The 22,675-nt window shown below is 43.0% G+C and overlaps 1 protein-coding gene across 1 annotated transcript in view; it reads left to right on the top strand.

Annotated features, from left to right (window-relative positions):
* The window catches only part of RAP2A (RAP2A, member of RAS oncogene family), a 28,721-nt gene extending 12,241 nt beyond the window's left edge, over positions 1–16,480 (top strand). Inside the window, exon 2 of the mRNA XM_049778953.1 lies at positions 15,841–16,480. Coding sequence (XP_049634910.1) covers positions 15,841–16,078 — 238 coding nt within the window. The 3' untranslated portion in view covers positions 16,079–16,480. The remainder of the gene's footprint in view (positions 1–15,840) is intronic.
* Positions 16,481–22,675: the final 6,195 nt, after the last annotated feature.

The raw sequence follows: 22,675 nt of genomic DNA on the forward strand, positions 1-22,675 counted from the left end.
CCCATCTCCTGCCAGTAGCACCGTTGGTCCCAGACAGAATGAGAATGGATCTTACAACATGCAGCCATTGCTTGCTTGAAGCTCTTCAAAGTGTGGGTGTGGGCTGAGCCTGAGGTCTGTTGTGACTCTCTGGCAGGCTTCACACCCTCCCCAAAGAAGCAACTGGGATCCGCATGCTTCTCTTCTCACTGCCTACCTGACTGGCTTTGAAAAATAACAGTTTTTCTTTCTCAAATATGTACCCCCACTTGATAGACCCATCCCCTCCTGAAGTGACCATGTGTCTCTGTGTGGCACATTTAATTTCAGTTCCTGCTGCCATCTCAAAGTGCTGCCACTTGGGCAAGGAACTCTAGGGACACCTTTACTTGGGATAATAATCTTGCCAGTCCTCTTCTGACAGACATTTGTGGTACCTCGTATTTGTTGTTGACTTTTGTGAATTTGGGTCCCAGATCCTCATGCACGCCTTGTTCCGTGTGAAAACAATGACATTTTGCTAATTAGGTGTGCTGGCTTATAGATGGGCTCCAGATCTCAGACAGGATTCTTACTGGCAGGTATGACCTGTTCCCCCTCCCTTGAATCTGGGTTGACTGGCTGCAACTATGGCAGAAGTGATACTAATGCTTTGGTGATCAGACCTGTCAGACCTTCCACCAGTCCCCGTGGGAACCCCAATTCCATTGCCAGGAGTCTGTGAGCCCTGCTGGAGGGCACAAGCTCATGTGGCAAGGGAGAGAAGGAATTGCCCCAGAGATAGAACATGAAATCTATTTGTGGAAGTGAGCAAGTTTTGGGTGTCCATGAAGAGGCCAGATGAATTCAGGTGCCCACCAGCTCTCTCACTGAATCTTTCCCATAAAGTCTGGCAGGAAAATCGTAAGTCATGTTTAGGATCTTGGCAGTGGCTTTTAGTCATAGTCTGGGCTGTGACCTCTGCTTTGCCCAACTCAGAGAGGATATTATTGATCAGTCATTGGCATATATCAGCAAATTCATCTTAACCAAAGGAACATCTTGCATGTTGATTCTGGTCATCTGCTTTAGTTCAGATGCTTGACGCCCCAATTATTTGTGACTGAAAGTCCCTTCAGATCATCATATTTGGGATATTTTCCTCCTGCATTTCTGGAAGACCCCGTAATCCCATGCATTTGCTTAAGCATTTTAGCAGGGAGTGCTGAGTACTCATAATTTCTGGAAGGGGGACCAGTGGGCCATGTAAATTTGGGAGCCTCTGGTCTGGATGCTCCATGTGAAAAAGAAACGAAAATAAATGGAGTGTTCAGCTTAAAGAGGTCTACATCTTGCCTGTGATTACATATTGGAAAATTACCCCTTCACTAGGGATGAAAACACAAGGAAAAACATTCTTTTGTTCATCTCTGTGTGTCAAGAATTGTTTCTTGGGCCCGAGAGATAGTATAGTACAGTGGGTAAGACCCTTGCCTAGCATGTCCGTTGCCAACACGAATTTGACCTCCCAGCATCACATATGGCCCCAATGTACCAGGCCAGCAGTGCCCTCTCCAGGTAATTTCTTTATTAGTAGGCCTCACCTGTTAGTGAAGTTACCAGCCCTCATATCCTTTTCCCAGGAAATGGTTTCTGATTTTCACTTAGGTATAAGTGTGTTTAGTATTGTTTTTCACACAGAGAGACTTTGAAGCCCAGAAAACTCACGTAAAATTCCCAGCTGGAATTTTACTTCTGGGTCCTCTAACTCCAAATTTAGTTTTCTCTCCCTTGTAGTACTCTCTTCATTTTGATTTTTGCCAGTACCTAAAATTGTGGACAACTTTCTCTGTTAACTTCGGGTTAGGCTTTGCCTGGTCACTGAGTAACTACCTACATTTTTCTGAAATGATCTGGTTTGGGGGTAAGACTGTGAAAGCAGTGGTTTAAGATAATTATGACCACAGGAGCCCAGAGACCAAAATAAAAGGGTGTGAGGTGGGACCAGCTAGGTGATGGCTCTGGCCTGGTTATTATGGAAATGAAAGGGGATTCTAGTGGGAATGAAAATGATGGGACAGATTTTTCTCACATCCTATAATTCTTGCTCTTCTTATCCCTTCCCTTATAAGTTCTATTCTGGCAAACCCTAGTTAACAGCCTCATCTCCTGACCTGATTGCTACTAGAATTTATTGAAGACTTGTGGAGACCCTTTTCTTGCTCCTAGAGTGCCTACTAAATGTGTCAACCATCTTTTACTCAGTTGTTGGCTTGAGGACTCTCAGAGTGCCTCTAGTTCAATGTTCTCCCTTGGCTGCTGTTGGAAGCATGTCTGCCAACAACCACTACTGGTTCGTTTCCTCCTCATTTGTTTGGTTTTGCCTCTCCCATCAGCCACTGGGTTCAGTGGAGAAGGAGGGAGGAAGGAAATAAGGAAGGGAATCCTTTTTATTAGGTCTCACCAGTATTACACCTGTTGAACCAGCCAGTTAAGGCCTGTCATATATCATTGATGTCTTTCTGTTGATTGCTGGAAGGAAATGTTAATTCTGTTTGTGCTAATAAATTGAGTTTTTTAGAAATCCTGAAGAGAGTGGATTGGTTTGGCTTCAGGTTTCCTTTGGTGCTGTTTGAAAAGAAATCTTTCAGGATCTTGCTACAGCAGTAGAGAAAAATTCAAGCAAATACACTTCCACTCGTAATTTCAGAATTGCAAAGTTGACTTAATTTCTTCATAGCGTCAGAGTACATCTTTAAATAGTCTTTGTTTTAGAAGCGCTCTGAAAAAGTATTGGAATTGAACTTTAATTGTATAGCAGAAACCTCTGACTTTTCATTCACAAACATGTTGGTCAAGAATTTTGAAATGAAAGAGGTTTGAGAAGATAAATCCTATAATTTAATCCAGACATGAATTTAGATGACATTTAAAATAGCCTGCCTATTCGTGACAGTTGACTCAGTTTAATCTTTTCAAATATAATCGTGGGACTTGTTTTTAGTGCACAGGTTTCAGATTTCATCTCACTCTAAAGATAAACTATTTGTATATGTCTTAACACCTTTGTTCCTTTGACACATGAAAGTTATTTGTTCTTCATAGATATGTCCAAGCTTGAATTTTTCCCTGCTATTTAAATTATGTCAGAAGCAAACCTTGTTGATAAATTTCAAGATGACATTTTTATTGAAATGCATATTCAACTCGAGCTACACATTTTAATATCCAATGTAGCCTTGTGTTTTTCATATACTTAGTGACCATTTAAATGTTTTATTTTTTTAGAATATCTTATATTTTGTAGAAAGTGCTTAATATAATTTGAAGAGAAGTCCTTTGTCTCGTATATATTTATTATCACTAAAATCATTACTTAATGTATGGCTTACCTTTTTACTCCCTTCATCGATTGTTCTAATGAACATAAATTCTTCAGTTTAATGAAGTCTGCTCCTTCATTGTTTATGACCAGTTATAGTTTGTTGTTTTTCTATGCACTACTAAATACTTCTGTAGCCTCCAGGGTACAGATCTACCTGCCTCTATCTTACTGGAGATTGGTTGTTGACTTTTATGTGCTTGGATGCGATCGACAGGCCAGGCTATCTTCATGTCACACATCCCCGTCCAGTTAACCCAGCCGTGTATATCTGAAGGACTTTCTTCAGTGAATTGTGGGAGCATCTGTTAGAAATCAGGCAAACAAGAGTGAATTCATTTCTGGGCTTACTTTTCTCTATCCTTTTTCTGTATCTCCGTTCTTATGTCCAGAGATCTCTGTCTGAATTAATGTAGTTTTGTAATGTTTAATATCTGGCACCCAACCCTCCAGTTTTTTGTTTTTTGTGTTTTTTTTTTTTTTTTTCTTTTTTTTTTTTGGTGGTTCTTCAAATTTGCATTGGCTGGTTTAGCTATTTTGTTGGTGGTGGTGTTTTTGTTTCTAGAATCCTTTGCATTTCCAAAAGACACTTATCTCATTATAACCCCCCAAATTTTACCAAAAGACCCTGCTGGCATCTCACGGGTCTATGGAAACAATAAGTCATTTTCTGGAAATTGGCACATTCATATACATATCCCATCTTCCAGAAAGTGACTGTTGCATCATTCTGTTGAGTTACATCTTCTTTATTTACCCTAAGTAGTTGTCTGTAGCCTCCATTGTAAAGCCTTTATATCTTTGATTAGATTTATATCTGGTCTCTGATCTTGTAAGATGTTTCTGTAAATGTTTTTAGTGAGTCTTTGAATTGTTTTCTATTTCTAGCATAGCGAATTTTTATGTATGTTTTGACTTTACTGTCCCAACCTTGCTTTAAAAAATCATTTGTAAGTTGTTTTGCACAGGCTAGGAACTTAATGGTGGGAAAATTGGAGGACTCTCCAGCTGTGCTCCAAGGTTGGGGGGGGGTCACATCCCAATTTACTTTACAAGCTTAGTTTCCATATACTGAACCAGCTTTACATCCTGAAATGATCTCCACCTGACCTTGGTATATAATTCTTTGAGATGTCTTTAGATCGTGACGGTTCAATTTTAATAGTTTTGGGGGGCATCTATTCATCAGGGATATTAGTTTTTTGTTTGTTGGCTTGGTTTTACTGTCACAGTAAATTATTGTCTTCTAAATAAGTACTGGGGCTGGAGTGGTGGCACAAGCAGTAGGTTGTAAGTGAGTGTGTTGGTCTTGGATGGATGTCACTGTCATTGTCTCAGCCAGCTGGAGCTCCCTGAACAGGGTGATCTGTTTACTTTTATCAGTTGAGATGCCCTCTTCACACTACCTAACTCCCTGAAAACACCAGAATTTTTTTTTCTTTCTTTAGTTGTGAGGAGAGCATCACATAGAAAAGGGACATTAATTTCACACAGTAGTTGCTTTCTTCCTTCTTAGAAAACCTAAGAAAGAAGGAGGGTAGACAGTGTTTTTTGTTTTGTTTTGGTTTAACTCTTTTTCCTGTACAGAGCATTGGGGCCTTCTTGTTGGTTTATGTTAATATGTTTTAAGTCTTTTAGGGTATATTTAAAGGAGCCAGAAGAGGTCCTCCAAAAAGAATTGACAGTGTTGAGTAAGTATCACTTGGCAGGCCTTTAGGAGTGGAAGGCTACATCTCATTGTCTTTATTAGAAATAATGGTAGAATATATGGAGAGACCTCTAGAAGATACAGTGTGTTCTTTTGTCATATTCAAAAAATTTGTATCTGGAAATAGCCATCTTTTAAATGATACCTGGGTAATGATGAGAAATACAGATATTCTATTAAGGTTCACCTGGAACAATCACCTCAGTTGATTTTTTTTTTTTTTTTTTTGGCGGGGGTCACAACTGGCAGCGCTCAGGGGTTACTCCTGGCTCTACACTCAGAAATTGCTCCTGGCAGGCTCAGGAGACATATGGGATGCTGGATTCAACCCCTCCGTCCTTCTGCATGCAAAGCAAATGCCCTACCTCCATGCTATTTTTCCACACCCCCCAGTAGACTTTTTGAAGTATACTTTATAGCAAAAACATTGCCACATATCTACTGAGAAATTTGTTTAGGAAATTTTAAGCTGAGGAAAGGGATTGGGTTTTGTGTCGCCTTTAAAAACGCCTTAATAATTTAAAGCTTCTTTACAAACTATTTGTGAAAACCAGATGGTCTCAGTCATGATAACATGAAATGGGTAAGAGGTTGTGGCCTTGGGCCCTTCCCTTGGCACCCTTCTGTTCTCAGTCAGGAGAGAAAAGGGTGTTTGTTTGCAGAGCAGTAAAGTGTCGCTACTTGTTTACATGAGTCATTACAGATTTCATTTTTTTGTCAAAGCCACTACCTGGCCTGCCTCCTCCAGCAAGTTCCATTTATCATGTCTGTGTTAGTTCTGCCTCCAGAATACAGCTGACATCTAATTTCTTTCCACTATTATGAAGCCATTGTTGTATCTTGCCTTGAAAACTGCAGTCTCTCTGATTCAGCTATTGTGCCATAAAATCCATTTTCTGTGTGTTAGTCACAGTGACCTCTTAAGCACAATAGCATGTAACTTGCTGTTAAAAGTCTTTATTTATTCTCTTTTTATTTTCCTTTTCTTTCCCTTCCCTTCCCCTTCCTTTTTCTTCCTTTTTCTCTTCTCACTTCTCTTCCCCTTTCCCTTAATTTCCCCCCTCCCATCTTCTCCCCTCCCTTTCTCTCCTTTTCCTCCCCAAAACCAAGCCTTGCAGGATTAAACTTGGTCCCTCAGTATACAAAGCACTGAGCCATCTCCCTGACACTAGAAGTCTTTCTGTGGTTTACCTTGTCTTAGACCAGCAGCCAGAGGCATCCTAGTATCTTCATGCGTTCCTTACTTGTTCTTGTGCTTTAGGTTGTCTTTCATTTTTCTCAGTAAACCTGGCATACTTTCTCATACCTGTCTTATACCATCCTTCTGCCTGAAATGTTTGTTCCTTCCTGCTTTTTTCACCCGTGATTCCCAATTTTAAGTTTCTTAGACTTTTCTAAATAGAAGTCTGCGTAGACTTCATCTCTTTAAAGATTTCACCATCTCCGATCACTTCATGTAATACTGGTTTATCAAGTTACTCGGTACATACACATTTTTTTTTTTTTGGTTTTTGGGTCACACCCGGCAGTGCTCAGGGGTTATTCCTGGCTCCAGGCTCAGAAATTGCTCCTGGCAGGCACGGGGGACCATATGGGGCGCCGGGATTCGAACCGATGACCTCCTGCATGAAAGGCAAACGCCTTACCTCCATGCTATCTCTCCGGCCCCGGTACATACACATTTTTATTTTCTTTGTTATTTCTCTATTGTGTTTCTATTTGAATTAAGTTCCTAAGGCATTGTCTTTGCACCCCAGTTCCTTACTACATAATATCTAGCAAACACCCAAGAAAGAGTCATGAAAACATTCCCATCTCAATTTTTTAGTGATATATAACGCATGAGTTTTATAATTTACCCAAATGAGCTGTCTGCAAAAGTAAGGGGAGATTTTTGAAGAGTTGACATTTTAACCTCAGCTTTGGGAGGGGACCACAGTATTTGGAGGGTAGCTTTGAAAAAAGAGAACATTTACCACTCAGGATTCTTTCTTGAAAGTCGTAGGAGATAAGGTAGGATGGGATAGGAGAGGAAGGAGTTCAGATAACTAAAGAAGCTAAACAAATGTTTCAACATGATATGGTCTTAAGAGGGCATTGCCTTAAGAGCAGCATGGGTGATGTCATGGGGTTAAACTATGTCAAGGAACTGGCAGGTTTCTATTTCAGGGCCCATCCATCGAATGTCTGCAGCGCCTGCCCTAAAGTCCTTCTCCACTACAAGGTTCTAATTGGTGCCACCACCTATTTTTCTTAGCATTGGAGGTTTATCATCTCCATTGATAAACATTCATTAACTGACAACTGGGTTTTTGTTTGCTTAATTTATTTCACTGGTTCTGCGTTATTTACTTTGATTGCTCTCACTTTTGCTTAATTTGGATTTATTTCATCGAGTTAAGAAACTATAAAAAAAAGAGTTAAAAAAAACAAAAGGTCATTGATTTGAGACCTCTTCAGATAAGAGCCTTTGATGCTATCATTTCTCTTTACACACAGCTTTAGCAGCACCCCACAGGAGCAGTTAAATGTCTATCCTGTGTGTGGGGGGAGGGGAAAAGTGAGGGGAACAGGGAAAGGAGAGAAAGGGGGAGGGGAGGAGAGGAGAGAAGAGAGAATCTGTAGTCTGACCCAGGGGTTCTTTAGTAGTGTATTCGTAATAACCCAAGGGCTATTTTCAATTTTTAGATACTTGGATTTTCCCAGATGTCTCTGTCATTGGTTTCTAGTTGAGTCCCACAGTGGTCCGAGAACATATTTTGTGCCCTTTAGTTCTTTGAACATTCATAGGATGGTCTGTCTTAGAGATCATCCCAATTGCGTTTGCAAAGATGGAGTTTTGGTGTGTAGGATGAGTTCTTTTCAAAAGTCAGGGCCAGAAAGTTACTTGATGGCCTTATTCACGGCCACAGCTGTCATTGTTGGGGTCATCATCCCGCAGAATTGTCAGAGAGTAAAAAATAACCTGGATCTGGGGCATAGTACAGTGGGGAGGGCTCTTGCCTTGCATGCAGCCAATTTAGGTTCAGTCCCCAGCATCCCAAGTTCTCCCCCATGCACTGTACAGAGTGATTCTGAGTGCTAGCCAGGAGTGAGTGAACCTCTGAGCATTGCCAGGGGTGATCCTAAAACTAAAAATAAACACACACACACACACACACACACACACACACACACACACACACACACACCCCTGGATCTTTCTCTTTACAAGTATTTCCTTGGACTCTAAGGAGATGTTTCCCTAATTCTTTTTTTTTTTTTTTTTTTTTTTTGGTTTTTGGGTCACGCCCGGCAACGTTCAGGGGTTACTCCTGGCTCTATGCTCAGAAATCGCTCCTGGCAGGCTTGGTTCCCCCAATTCTTAACCCAGAGGTTTTCTAATCAACTTAGAACTGCTTGTGCTGCTCACCACCCCACTGCAGTTTGTCAGGGGCCTGTTCTCTGAACTGAGAGAGGGAAAAGGAAAGAGGGGAGATTTCCATCTCCACTTAGGCTCCAGTTCCAGGGATCTCTTGATCCTGACTTTCTGGTATGTTAGGCAGTCTCTCTATAGTTTTTCTCTCTGCACCCCCAGTGAGTCCTACCCACACCTGGGGCTCCAAGAGCAAAGAGCAAAGTGTCCGTCTATGTGGGGCTTCTCTGTAGACACTGACTCCCTCACTGCCAGCTTCCTCCTCCAGAGATCTTTAGTAGTTGCTCTCTACTTTGGCCTTGTTTTTTCATTTGAGAGTAGTGGGAAGTGAAGGCATTAGTGGATGTATGATGACGTGGATCTACATTCAAGTCCTCCTCAAGTGGCCTTTTAAGTCAGGTTAGGTTCACAGCGAAAAGAAGAGGAAGGAAGGAGTCAGGAGGAAAGAAATGGCCACACCTAGAGCCTGCGTGTCTTTCTGCTTGCTTGCCTTGTGGTGTATTTTGCAACACACAACAACACATTTTATAACACACAACACATTTGTTCTTTTGATTTTTATTTTTTGTACTGATTTTTTTGATTTGGTTTGGTTTTGGACCACACCTGGCAGTGCTGGGGGACCAGATGGGATGCCGGAGATCAAACTTGGGTCCGTCCACTGTGCTATTACTTCAGCTCCCCAAATGACATTTTAATACACATAAGCCATCAGACTCACACTGTCAGTGGATCCATCACGCTCACTGCTTGGGGTTCTCTGCTCTTAGCATTAGCGAAGGCAGATTCTTCTTTGCAATGCCCAGGAGTCTTCCTCGGCACTTGCACTCTCATTTGAGTGTCTTTGCTCTCCTCAGATCTGCCTGTTTTCGTTCCATTTGCTGTTTTCTGGCCAGCAGTTTGCATTCTGGAACCACAAGAGCAGATTGTGGTTTCCTTTCATTACTGAAGTTAAATAACCAGAAATGCCCTTTTAAGATGAGCGGTTTAATAGTCCCTTTAAAACAAGCCAGCTCGTTTCTAGAGGAGAGCAGCCTTATTTTAGCTCACGTTTCTGCCTTTCTAAGAAATCCTGATGTTTCATGCGAATGGGCCTTGGTAGGAGACTTCAACTCATATTGTTGGATTATGAATGTAAGTTTATTGAAACTGTGTTCAGAGAATATCACATACACATTACTCTGTGTGCCTTTGAGACAGAGTTCATCATACTGGTGGAAAACATGGATGACTAGAACCCTCAACTCTTTTTTTTTTTTTTTTGTGCTAATTTTTTTTAATTTATTTAAACACCTTAATTACATACATGGTTGTGTTTGGGTTTCAGTCATGTAAAGAACACCACCCATCACCAGTGCAACATTCCCATCACCAATGTCCCAAGTCTCCCTTCGCCCCACCCGACCCCCGCCTGTACTCTAGACAGGCTCTCCATTTTCCTCATACATTCTCATTATTAGGACAGTTCAAAATGTAGTTATTTCCCTAACTAAACTCATCACTCTTTGTGGTGAGCTTCCTGAGGTGAGCTGGAACTTCCAGCTCTTTTCTCTTTTGTGTCTGAAAATTATTATTATAAGGGTGTCTTTCATTTTTCTTAAAACCCATAGATGAGTGAGACCATTCTGCGTTTTTCTCTCTCTCTCTCTGACTTATTTCACTCAGCATAATAGATTCCGTGTACATCCATATATAGGAAAATTTCATGACTTCATCTCTCCTGACAGCTGCATAATATTCCATTGTGTATATGTACCACAGTTTCTTTAGCCATTCGTCTGTTGAAGGGCATCTTGGTTGTTTCCATATCAAGAACCCTCAACTCTTTAATGGTAAGCACATACAGGAAAGTAGTCTGGAAGGATCTCTACATACCAAAATGGGTAGACTGATCACTCTCACAGAAGTGAAATCAAGTGTATTTTTATTTTCTTCTTTACCTTTGCAAATATTGCTGGGGGGGGGGTTTGAAAAGATCATCATTATATGATTTAATGTGATCAGGGAGGAGGGGAGGAAACCTATTTTCATGTGAGAGAAAAGTTAGATTTTTCAGTTGTAAAGGATAACAGAATGAAGAATATAGGTGTTAGATTACAGCCAGTAAATTCATGGTAAACCGTTTGTAAATCGTTTGCAGGGTTTTTGGTGGGGTGGATGGGTGCCCCCACTTGGTTGTGCTCAGAGCTTACTCCTGACCCGGTACATTAGGCAGGGCTCGGGGCCCTACAGGATGCCGAGGATTGCACCCAGGTCTTCTCCCTGCATAACAAGCGCTCTGCTGCTGTCTTATGTCTCTAGCCCAGGGATAAATATTTTAGCACTTAACATTTACAGAACTGACACATTTACTTACATGAGTTTCTCGCCCAAAGTGTGCCCCAGTGGAACCATCAGTTGGTCAACTTGTCATCAGTGATTGAAGTCCTGGCTTTCTGGCATTTTCCTGTAAATTCTCTTGGTAGATGAAATCTTTAGCCATGGTGAAAGGTTTAACAAAAGGACCTCAAAACATTCCTGATGTTCATTTCTGAATGCAAAGAGAATTGCATTTCAACCTGTTTTCACGAATTGCATCGCCTTTTCATGCTCTTAGAAGGCTGAGTTGGGTCCTGGCTGTGCCTATCTCGGTCTCTGGTGAACGAGCAGGAAGAGAAGGAGGAATCAATGCTGAACATGGCACCAGATAAAACTGACCACTGCACATGCAGTATTTTTTAGGATTAAAGGATGGTTTAGGGCAGCGATTCCTTAAACTACTGACACCTCTGAGTTGGACTTGCCAGTCCATGTACACCTTTTAATAGGCCCTGGAGCCCAAGTTCACAAGCAGATTTGAGCTCTGTACATTTTTTGATCTCACGATATTGTATGATCAGCCATGTCTGGACTCGCCAGACTAAAATACCCACCTGTAAACTTGCACACGCGTGAAAGCCACTGAGCTCCTTAGCACACATGGGTGATGTCCTGGCAAGATTGGCACATGTACAGCTGCCCAGCAGAGAAGCTGCTCCATCCTAGTGTTCGAGGTTTCACACTGCACCATCCTCAGAGCTGCTTGGGACAGTTGTTTCTATCTACCCGGTATTGTAGGGGCTGTGAGCAGTAAATAGTGCTCCCCTTTACAGCCAACTGCAGGCGAGTTCACATGACCAAGATAAATCCACAGACTCCGAACAGTCATGATGCAATTCCATGCTCAGAAAAGAACCCCCAGGGGAACAGAGAAACTGGGGGGAGGGGTATTTCTCTCCTGAGATGTGCGGGCAGCGGTGCCCTGCTTGGGATCGGGTGAATATTGAGGACTGTGTGGACTTTGGGGAGCACTCCCATTTCTTTCTTAGCCATTGTTTAGCAAAAGGGGAAGAGCGAAAGCAACCCCTAAACTCGGCGATGGAGGAATGAGCCAGACCAGCCTCCCACACCTCTGTGTGGCTGGTCCTTCTCCACAGCCCCATCAGCCCTGTGGGATGGTTCCCAACTGTCTTCTGGGGTGCCTCCCCCTAATCCCCAGTCCTTCTCAGTATCCTTAGCTCGTTTTCCTCCACAGCAGGTATTTGTGCAGGAGTTGTGCCCCTCTCTGGCTGTTGTTCTGTAACTCTCCCCTCCCATTTCCTTGTCCCATTTCCTCCAGTTTTGCCACTGTCTAACCCACACCCTACCTGGGTACTTGTTGTCCAGATACAACCCTCAGGGACCAACTCTCAGGACCTCATGCAAAATAGCACCTCTGCACAACAGTGCTTCGACCACATCTGCAGGTGGCCGCTGTGAGCCTCTTCCACTCATGTGTGCCCGCATGAGGACAGGGCCCTTCTCTCTCACCTGGGACAGGGCCTGGCTGGCACAGGGGTGGCTCTTCGCAAGCAAGAGGAGCAGAGGATGTATTGACCGTGATCAGCGTAGCCATCTGGATGGCTACGTGTCCCATTATTACATCAGCCCTCCTCGCCTGAACCTGCTGGTCTTTTGGGGGCTCCTGCATCCGAGCTCCCTCCTCGCAGGTCCAGGTGCCTCCTGGTCCCTTCATCTTTTCAAACAGTGCTCAGTTAACAAGGTGTTGATTGTGCTGGCCACCCACTCCATCTGGGACAACTTTTAACCTGAAGTGTTTATGGTTTTCTCCAAAAGGATGGAGTCCAGCTCTCCCTCCTCCTCCACCCTAGATTGAGAAACTGAGGACCCAAGAGATGGAAGTGAATTTCCTGAGTTTGACAAGTGCTGTTGGAGGCGGGTGAGGCAGGGTTTGGGGGGTTTGGTCTCCTTGTCTCAGCTCTGCTGAACACAGCAGCAGGGTGCCCTGCTGCACAGGCTTAGCTGCTTTTTCCTTTTCCTCCCTTCTCACTGGCCTGCTAATTTCCCTTCCCACAGGGCACATTTACCCCCAAGGCTTAGGTCGAGAGATGGTGGTCAGACTTCAGGGCCTGCCTCAGCTCCTCCTCAATGAGGTTTCCAGGCACCTTCTCATCTTGTTGCACAATTCTCAGGACCTTGAAGCTGAGGCACCCACTGCCAAGCCTGACCCATGTCTAATGCCTTCTACAGTGTCCCATTCGCTCTTTGCAGCAGTTTTGGGGGAAATTGAGAATAGATGAAGTACAGGTACTGAGCTCTGTGGCTGCTGCATGGAGTTCTCTCTCTCAGGGCCAGGACAGTAAGTGAAGCCTCCAAGACCTAGACTTTAGAATAATTTTCAGATTTGTAATTAAAGGGAGGGAAGTGGGGAGAGAGACAGACACAGAGAGAGGCAGAGTGAAATGAAGAGTACTGGTAAGGTCTTCTAAAATGTACAGAGCACCTTTTATATTCCCCTTCCTAGATCTATTTTTAGCCTTTTAAGCTAAATCTGGATTTCCCTAGCACCTTGCATTCCTAATTCAGAGAAAACCATATTAGGTTCTGTTGGGGGTGGAGTTTCTCTCTTCCTGACTCCGAAATCCCCATTTCATAACCATCAGGTGCTGTCATCCCCCAGAGCCCACGTTTGCAGGACCCGTCTGTTACAGGTTGTTTGAGTTTTTTGATGTGGGCCATGCCCTACAGCTCTCAGAATTTCAGATCATGGCATGTTTTGAAGAAAAAATATTCCACATTCTTGTTTGTAGGTTTTCATCCAAGGTTAAAGAAATGTTCCTTTATATGTTTAAAAAAAAAAAGATGTTGGATTTTTTTTTCCACTTAAAGTGATGCCTTAGTACCTTCCCATTCATTGCTCTCACACTGAAATCGAAGTGTTTTTTTTTGTTTTGTTTTTGTTTTTTTCCTAAATTAGATTCAGCCAGTGCATTTCATGGACATGTTCTTGGCACAGGTGAAACAGACCTGGGACAGTAGCATTCCAGCAAAAACTGGACTTGGTTCTCTGCCAGGTCACTGGGCACATCAGATTTGAGGGGCCTGGGTGGGATACATGTAGTCTCTTTCTGCTCCTGTTCTCCCAGATTAAGCCATTCCTGAAGCTAGCCTATCTTCATCCTAGGGAGGGGTCCTCACAGATGTGGAAGGCCGCTTGTGTTGTGTCTTTGGAACCTTGAGTCAGACCCAAAGTGGGAAGGATTAGACCCAGTTTGATAGGCCCAGATTCAAAGCAAGAACATTGGAATTTGTCTAAAATAAGCCCCATTTCTTGGAGAATGCTAAAATCCAAATTCTAGGTTCACCTTTGATCTTATTATTCAATTTTTTTTCCAACTCCTATGTTTCAGATTGCTTGCACATTGGCAGCCTTGTGCTTGCCCTCTTGTCAAGACGATTCTCAGTTTGATCTTGTTTCCACGAGCAAACAGGGAACTCTGGAAGGAGTATAGAGAATGAAGTTTGCTTGAAATACAGCAAAAGGGTGCTTGGGGAAAACACCTTCACCAAATGCTAAGATTGGAGCGGGGTTGCCATCAATGTTACCTCTTTTGGAAAGCCTTAGCTGGAAGGAGCAGGGAGGTGACTTTCTCTGGGGTTCTGAGGGGTGCTGCCTGTCACCCTGTGAGAATGTGGGTGTGGTCTCTTGTGACTGGACACCATGTGGTAAGGCTTACACCACTCTGCTTAAGGGAAAGAACAGATTTGCAGCTTGATATTTTTTAAATGCTGTTTATTTGCTTGTTTTCATTGGGTGTCCATACCAAGCAGTGCTCAGGGCTTACTCCCAGCTGCATTTGGGGTCACTCTTAGAGGGGACAAAAATGGGGTGCCGGGATCAAACCCAGTAAGCTATGTGCCAAGCAAATGTCCTATTCCCTGTACTCTAGTTCCAGCCTCTGGGGGAAAAAAATGCTGTGTTTTTTTTTTTTAAAGTAATGGTAGTCTTGTGAAAACATTTCCTTAGAACCAGCAAGGAAAGGAAAAGCAATACACAGGGTCCCTCTGTTTTATTTGCATGACCATTGTGCAGAGGCACTGAAATAATTGAGGACTTTTGTTTTGTTTTGTTTTTTGACATTTTATCTTTATCCTCTTAGTTGTTTTTTTTTTTCCCCAAAAACTCCTTTGCTAGATAGCTCTTATCTTAGCCCAACCAGCCTGCTGGAGCAAATGTAAGAGGCCACAGGATTTTAACTCTTAGAGCTTGATTGCTCACAATTGTCCAGCCAGAGCATCTTTTTGCTGTTCTCTGGCAGAAGGTGAGGGAGCTTCAGAGTCTCTCAAACAGGCTCTTCCCCCACAGCCCAGAGCCCTGACCTCATCACCTCTCAACAGTCCCATCTTTTTTAATCGAGCGCCACATTGGGGTTCTGTTTGAAGCACAGGTGTTTGAGGGGCTACAGCGTTCAGTGCCTTGCAACTCATGTTGGGAAGGAAAGGAAGAGAGGCCATCGAGTAAAAAGCTAATGACAGAAATGTCCAGGCCGAGTGACCAAAGCTGGGCAGAACAGGGCCCTCATTTTGTCTTCAGACTGGGGAGAAAGTCTCATCTCTGGTTTCCCGCCACTTTCCTCTTTCTTCCTGGGGACCGAGTAGGATTTTGACTCTATGTACTTCTGTGGCACCTGTGGAGTGAATGACCTTTCCTGGTTGTGCACGCCTTCAAGTGATGGCCTCTTTGACCATGAAATTCGAAGTGTGCATCTCTTAGATCGATGAGATCTAAGAGGGGTCCAGCAGAAGGGTAGCTCCAAGACTCTGAAAATGCCTCTTGCATAGGAGGAAAATGGATCTTCGAGGACATCCACATGGGATTCTGCTGTCAGAGCAGCTCCCACAAGCCCTGGGTCGCATGACCAGCCAGAGTGGGGGTTGGTGGGGCAGCCAGTGGGGCTCGCTATGATTAAAGAGGCACTGGGGGTGGGATGGAGTTTGTGATTCTGTCCGAAGAAGGGAGAGTCCCTCAGTGCCCATCTCACAGTACCTGTGTGTGCTTTGTGCTCTTGTCTCCCGCAGGTATGAGAAGGTGCCCGTCATCTTGGTGGGGAACAAGGTGGATCTGGAAAGCGAGCGGGAAGTGTCGGCCAACGAAGGCCGGGCCCTGGCCGAGGAGTGGGGCTGCCCCTTCATGGAGACATCGGCCAAGAGCAAGACCATGGTGGACGAGCTCTTTGCGGAAATCGTGCGGCAGATGAACTACGCAGCGCAGCCCGACAAAGACGATCCGTGCTGCTCTGCGTGTAACATCCAATAGCCCCGGCCGAGGCAGACCCCGGTCCCCGACAGGAGCGGCCCGGGACTGCAGGCAACGGCCGCCCGGCGCCACCACCGTCTTGTGGGCCTTGGAGTCGGGAATGCAGGCGGGCGGGGGAAGCAGATACCCCACGTTCTCCAGCGAGCCCTAATCGCCAGCCCCTGGCTCCAAGGAACCGTGGGCCGTGGGGTTCGGTCCTCCCAGTTGTCACCAGCGCCCCCAGCCTCCTTTCTGCACCTGCAACTTGAAGGCACAGCCAATGGATCTACAGGGTGATGGCTCTCCGTCGGGCCACGCTGGCATTGTCACTGAATTAGCAGAAGCAACTGTTGTTAGAAAGAAAGAAAAAGTAATCATGAGAGTGAAGCCAGAAGAATTCCTATGACCACTTACAAGTCAAAATATTTTGTCTTCTTTAAAAAAAAGAAAAAAGGAAAAAAAAAGTAAAGAAAGAAGTAAAGGAGAAATATTTTCCTATGAGAGTACTGAGTTTCTGGAACCAAGCTAGTGCTTCTAACCAAGGTATTTCTTCAAGTAAGATCATGCCAGCTGCCCCGCCGGCTGAATTACAGGGAGAGATTCTTTGCTCAGTTGACAGCCTTTCTGGTTGGATTTTGGTTTTGGGTTGGGTTTCGTTTGGTTTTCCCAAATTGTAGATGTTAATCTTCCTTTGAGACCCAGCACTAACTCCTGCATCACTCCTCCTCGCTAGAGCAACAGGCAGGCTGGACTGTGTGAAAGCACAGTCTGGCGTGTCAAGGGTGGCCTGGCCCCCTGCTCGGCCACTCACTGCAGGGGCAGCTACCCACAGGGGCTCGTGCCATCCCGATGGAGAACCCCAGGCCCACCCGTCTGCTAATCCAAGCGGGTCAGCCTCGCTCTCCAGAGGAAGAGGGCGGCGGAGCCTTACTACACACCGCGTCTGAGTCAAGGAACTCGCACCCTCGCGTGTAAGGGAACAAGCCATGTCGCAGCCCCGCGTCCCTGTCTGCGGAAACCTCACAGGACACGGCACATCCTGGCATTTTTTTGTTTTGTGGTTTTACTTCTGCTTCTTTCTTTTTTTTCTTTTTTGCATTTGTAAAAGCCACCGATTCCTTCTTGCCTTGAAGGGCTAGGGTTGTGGTGTGATTCTTGGCTTCATCTGCTTGCAAAAACAAGTTTGCTATAGCAGAGCTTAAAATTTCAGGCCTTTTATTTTTTTATTGTTTTTTATTTTTCTAGTAACTGTGTGAAGTTATTTGGGCTTAAAAGTAGATCATAAATTATAGAGTGGAAGGTAAGGGACAACAAACAAAAACAAAACCCAATCTTTTATTTTCCTAGAGAACTACATCGTTTTTTTTTTTTGTTTGTTTGTTTTTTTGTTTTGTTTTGTTTTTTCCTTTTCCTTCTTCTAATTTTGCCCAGATTCCAGAAGTGGCAAATAAAGCTAGAATGCATATTTTGTTTTTTGAATAAGGTGCTCCAAGCTCTGACCATTTTGGGGGGTTTTTTTTGTAGCCGTGAAGTATTTATCATTTGCATGATTAATGGCACAGGGGAGAAAAAGAAAAAAAAAACACAACAAAAAAACACGAAACCTATTTGTAAGTTTTACAATCAAGTGGAGAAGTGCTTCATGCCAACTTCAGAGTGCTTCATGCCAATGGAGGCACCTCTGGAGTCGAGTCGGGCCTTCGGAACTGCGAGTTCGCTGGGCCTGTGAGCTGTACACACCACTCGCGACGCCTCTGGTCTCATCGTGCGCCGCCAGCAGAGTGTCTGTGCGTGCATGTGCGTTTATTGTTCTTCCAGATTTGGCACAAGTCCGAGCTGAACTGCCTGCCTGCGCATCCGTCCTGCAGAATCTGGCAGGCGGAAAAACAGCTATTTTTTTCCCCCTTTGAGATGATTCATGTTTTCTATCCACAGTGGAAATGATTGGTAGCCCCCACATGTCCAGTGGACTGGCGCTCAGCTTAGAAGGTAGAGAAAACAAACCAAGTAGATGACAGGTGGAGAGCGCTTGCTTGTAGTGTCGATGCGAAAACAGAGATCATGTGGGTTGTCAGTCAACCAGGCCGTGCTCGTTGAAAAGTCCTTGAATCGTGAATGTTTATGTTCTTCAATAGAAGTTTGGTAAACGAGTCCCCAATTCCGAAGCACCTTTGTAGGACAAAAAAAAATGTTTGAACCCGTCTTATTGAAACTAATGTCATTATGTAAAAACTTGACCTCACTCAGACTTGGAAGGGGGAAGTTAGAGATCTAAGGAGCATTGGTGGGCCAAAATCGATTTGTTCAGTGACTTTAGAAGTCTCCTCTGCAATGGTTCTATTTAAGAATTCCAGATTGAATAGAAATTTATGACAGCTAATGCCCTCCTATATTCCTAATCAGGAATAGATCGATATATTGATACTATCGATCAGGAGTCTGCAGTCTTCCTATCTGCGGACCAGGGGGGAAAAATATATGAACGGGTGGTAGATGTCAGGTGGAAAAGAGTGCCTAAAAATTGGGGCTTCGGTTGCCCGTGTTTGTGACAGACAGTGAGGTGGGCATTTCTCTGTGAAGATGTTAATCATAGCAGCTACTGCTACCTGATCAGTGTTTCTACACAGTCCTGCAAATTTTATCGACAGAGCATTGAAGGCTCCAGAAAACCCGGCCACTTCTGGAGCCCTTTACTCTAGGGATCACATCAGCCATGAGCATAACTCCATAGGCATGCATGTGTTCGCTGAAATGTTCCTACAAAAGCTTAAAATCGGGCAGACTAAATTTGTTGGCACATGATGAGATGAATGAGAGTGGCTCCAGAGAAAAAAGTTGGTGACCTTCTGTCACTATTTTATCTTAGGCCCTGATCAGACTAGCAACTAGATAACGTGAAAGTCGTTCTAACATGCCTTAAAAATGTTATGGTTTGATCCAAAGACCCACACTTTTTCTTTAGCTCTTGTGATAAGGTTTCCTTTTGTTTGGGCTTTTGTCTTGCTTTACTTTTCATTACACAAAGGCAGCATTTAAAAAAATTTTTTTTTCCTTGTACATGGCAACTTTTGGGTTCTTTCAAGCTGTGATAAGTGATGGTGATGGATGCCTTTCATTCTGTTCAACTTACACAAAACAAAGCCAGCAGCTGATCAAAAAGTATTACATCAAATCTTTCTTAAACTCTTGAAAAGGTGCTTTGATGATTTTTTTTTTCCTCCTCCGGTTTGTAGAATTAGGACTGACCTTTGGACTCATCGCTCCATCACCATCACTTTGCTCTGTGGTAAAACTACTGATAATTTGCTTTTCTGTATAAAGAAATGCTGCCCCCGGGATACCTGCTCTTTGTTTCCAAGAGTTTTCCAGTGGGAATGTTGTGTGTGGTTTGTGCGCTTGTGAAAGTGCTTGTTTTGGCTGGTTGCTGTTGGCTTTTCATTTCTGTTTCTTGTCCTCTTGTCTTATGTTAGCACTGGGTAAGCTTTAATCGTGTCCTTAGCCAATCAGCTGTTAAAGACTATGGGGTCTATTTTTTTCCTTCTTCCTTTTTTAAATTAATGTGTCATTGTGCATCTATTAAATCTTGATCAGGGTTTCAAGAATGACTGCAGTGGGTTTTGGAAACAGACTTATCATTATTGATTTGGGGTTTCCCAGAGATAGAGTTCACAGTTAATTGTTGACCTCTAATACAACTGACCATTTAAAAAATTGAACAAAAGTTTATTGTTTTGTAACAATGTCAGTTGTTCAACCTTGACATTTCAATTAAAACATGAATTGTAGTTATAACTCAATGCAAATTCAACAGTTGTATTTGGAGTTAAATTATTTTAACAAATAAATTTATTTAATGAAACTCTCCTGGCTTTTTCTGTTTTTGTGCACGTTCCCCCAGTAAATGCCTGGTAAAATAACCCAAAAGTTCCATAGACAGTTTCCTGCTTTAATTTGAAATATGTAAGCTCATCATCAAAAGCAAGGTCTGAGAAATCTCCATATCCTTTAAAATTAAAAACAAAGGGAAGACTTTCAAAACCAGGAATCAAAAGTATGAAACTTATCTCTGTGAGTCTTATTTCCTGGTTTTTGATGTTAGCTGGATACTTTAATGTCTGGATGCTGAGGCTAACAGAATTGTAGATAGTTACCATTAATTAGCAGTTTGGTCCTGCTAATATCCCTCAACTCAGCCATATATTCATGTCCTGGTGATGCTTGGGGCTACCTTTTTTGTTCAGGCTTCATGGGTTTGCTGTCTGTTGGGCTGTGAAGCTGGCTTGTTCTAGCCGGGTCCTGTGAACATTGACAGATGCCGTTAATTATATACAGCCTCAGCTGCTCTGATAAGGAGCCCATTCATCGCCTAAGCCAATTTAAACGATGCCTTTTGGTTATGTTGCCTGCAAACTCCGTTGAAATCCCCTGGCAACATTCCACTGGTTTAGAAGCACCATTGTTAAAGAATATAAGAATAATGTGAATGAACATAACAGAGGCTTTGTAGACAAAATCTCAACTATTTAAAGGAAAATGTGGCCATCCTTTCATATATTTAATAATGGTTGGCCGGTGATGATATTCATAATTTTGAAATATTTAAGCCTGTCAAATTCCAGTTTTTATTTTTTATAGATCTTTTTGTTCCTGACCTCTTTTGATTCTTAAAAAAAATTTATTTTCTAGTTTTGGGCCCATACTTGGTGGTGTTCAGAACTTACCTTGGCTTTGCACTCAAGGATCAATCATAATATTTTTGGGGTACCAGACTGCCAGGGATCAACCCCATTCCCACCCTTCACCCCCCTGCCCAGACCTTATACCTTGTACTATCTTTCCAGCCCTTTCAGGTTCCAGTTGTAAATTGGAAGAATTGAAGAGTGACTGAAAAATGGTATTTTGAAATTCTTCCAAGTCATGTTATTTATTACATGTTGGAGGGGCCACAGATAAAAATATAAGCTGAGGAATGAGGGGCTTCCCCACTCTGGGACCATCCTATTTCCTAGATATATAAAGTACATAAGTTTTCTCACAAATTTTCTTGGAAGAAAAAACAGGCTGGAGCTATAGCACAGTAAGTAGGGCTTTTGCCATGCATGTGGCCAACCCAGGTTCACTCCCTGACATTCTGTATGGATCCCCGAGTCTGCCAGGAGTGATTTCTGAATGCAGAGCCAGGATAATCCTTGGGTGCTGTTCGGTGTGGCTCCAAACCCCAAAATAAAGGGGCACTGAACACTTTATTTGAAATACATAATTATTTATGTATAATGAAATACATAATGTATTTGTGTATAAATACATCAGGTCCATGTCAATCACACCTAATGACATTACATTTGTTAAATGGTTCATTTTTAAGTTGGTCTTAAATCATTACAAACGTTCACATTTTTGGATTTACCCATTCTAAGTATTGAGTTCTAAAAATGTGCTGCTTTACCAAGTAGGATGATGTGTATAAATACTAACTTCACATTACTTAATAAGGAAACCTATAGCATATTAGTGTAGAAACTATATCTGCTGTACAAAGACCTATTTGTGTGAATTAAGCAGAATAAACTAAAGAATCCTTTAGATTTCCTTTATCAAAATTTGATATGTGGGGATGGCTTTTAGATCTTCCACTTCGAAGAATCAGAAGCATTATTTATTATAGGGTTACAGTTTTAAGTTGATGGTACTTGGGGTTCAATTTTTTACCTTTAAATCTCAGATATTAGTTAAAATTTTCATATAAGAAATGGAAGCACTCCTTAAAACAATCCTTTCTAGGGTCCAGAGCAATAGAACAGGTAGCGTGCCTTGCACACTACTGATCTGAGTTTCATCCCTGGTGTCCCACATGGCCCACCGAATACCACCAGGAGTAAATCCTGGGTGCAAAGCAGTGAGTAACCCATAAGCATCACTGGGTGTGGCCAAAACAAAAAACCCAAAATGATCCTGTGTCCAAATACAAATGAAGATAAACACATACATACAAGAGATGGAGTCCATGTTTCTTATGAGAAATTAGCTTCAGCCACTAAAAATGAATCTCTTCAGTTCACAAGATCATGTGGCAGAGTTGAAGTATGGACCTAAACTGATAACTTGAAATTTCCTTTACCCACATTGTTCAAATCTTTTCCCTCATCCTTCATTCCTTTACCTTAACAGCCTCTACTCATTTCTGGCATGTTTGGGTCTTCGTGGAGCCTTAATTCCTTCATCAACCTGGTATAAGAACATTACAGATTCAAGCTCATACCACAATTAGCAGGATTATGTTAGCCTGTTTGGACATCTATAGCAAGAGTCACTAAATGTATAGTGTATCTATAGCAAGATACACTAAATGGCATGGGATGGGAGGTGAGTGATCATACAGCAAACATGGCCTAGACGGGTCTGTAAAGTCAAAGATCACATGAAGACCACTTCCAGCTTGCAGACTGCGGCCTCAAATGTCACATGGCAGAAGAGAAAATATGGTACATTGAGGCCTCAAAAGGGCAATAATCATTTTCTTGAGGGCCCCACCTTTTTTACCTAAACCCCTTCCTAAAAGACTCATTCCTGCTCCCAGTACCCTGGGAAGAAAGGTTACAGCAGATGAGTCCTGACAGA

This window comes from Suncus etruscus, chromosome 8 (assembly GCF_024139225.1).
Source record: "Suncus etruscus isolate mSunEtr1 chromosome 8, mSunEtr1.pri.cur, whole genome shotgun sequence".
NCBI lineage: Eukaryota > Metazoa > Chordata > Mammalia > Eulipotyphla > Soricidae > Suncus > Suncus etruscus.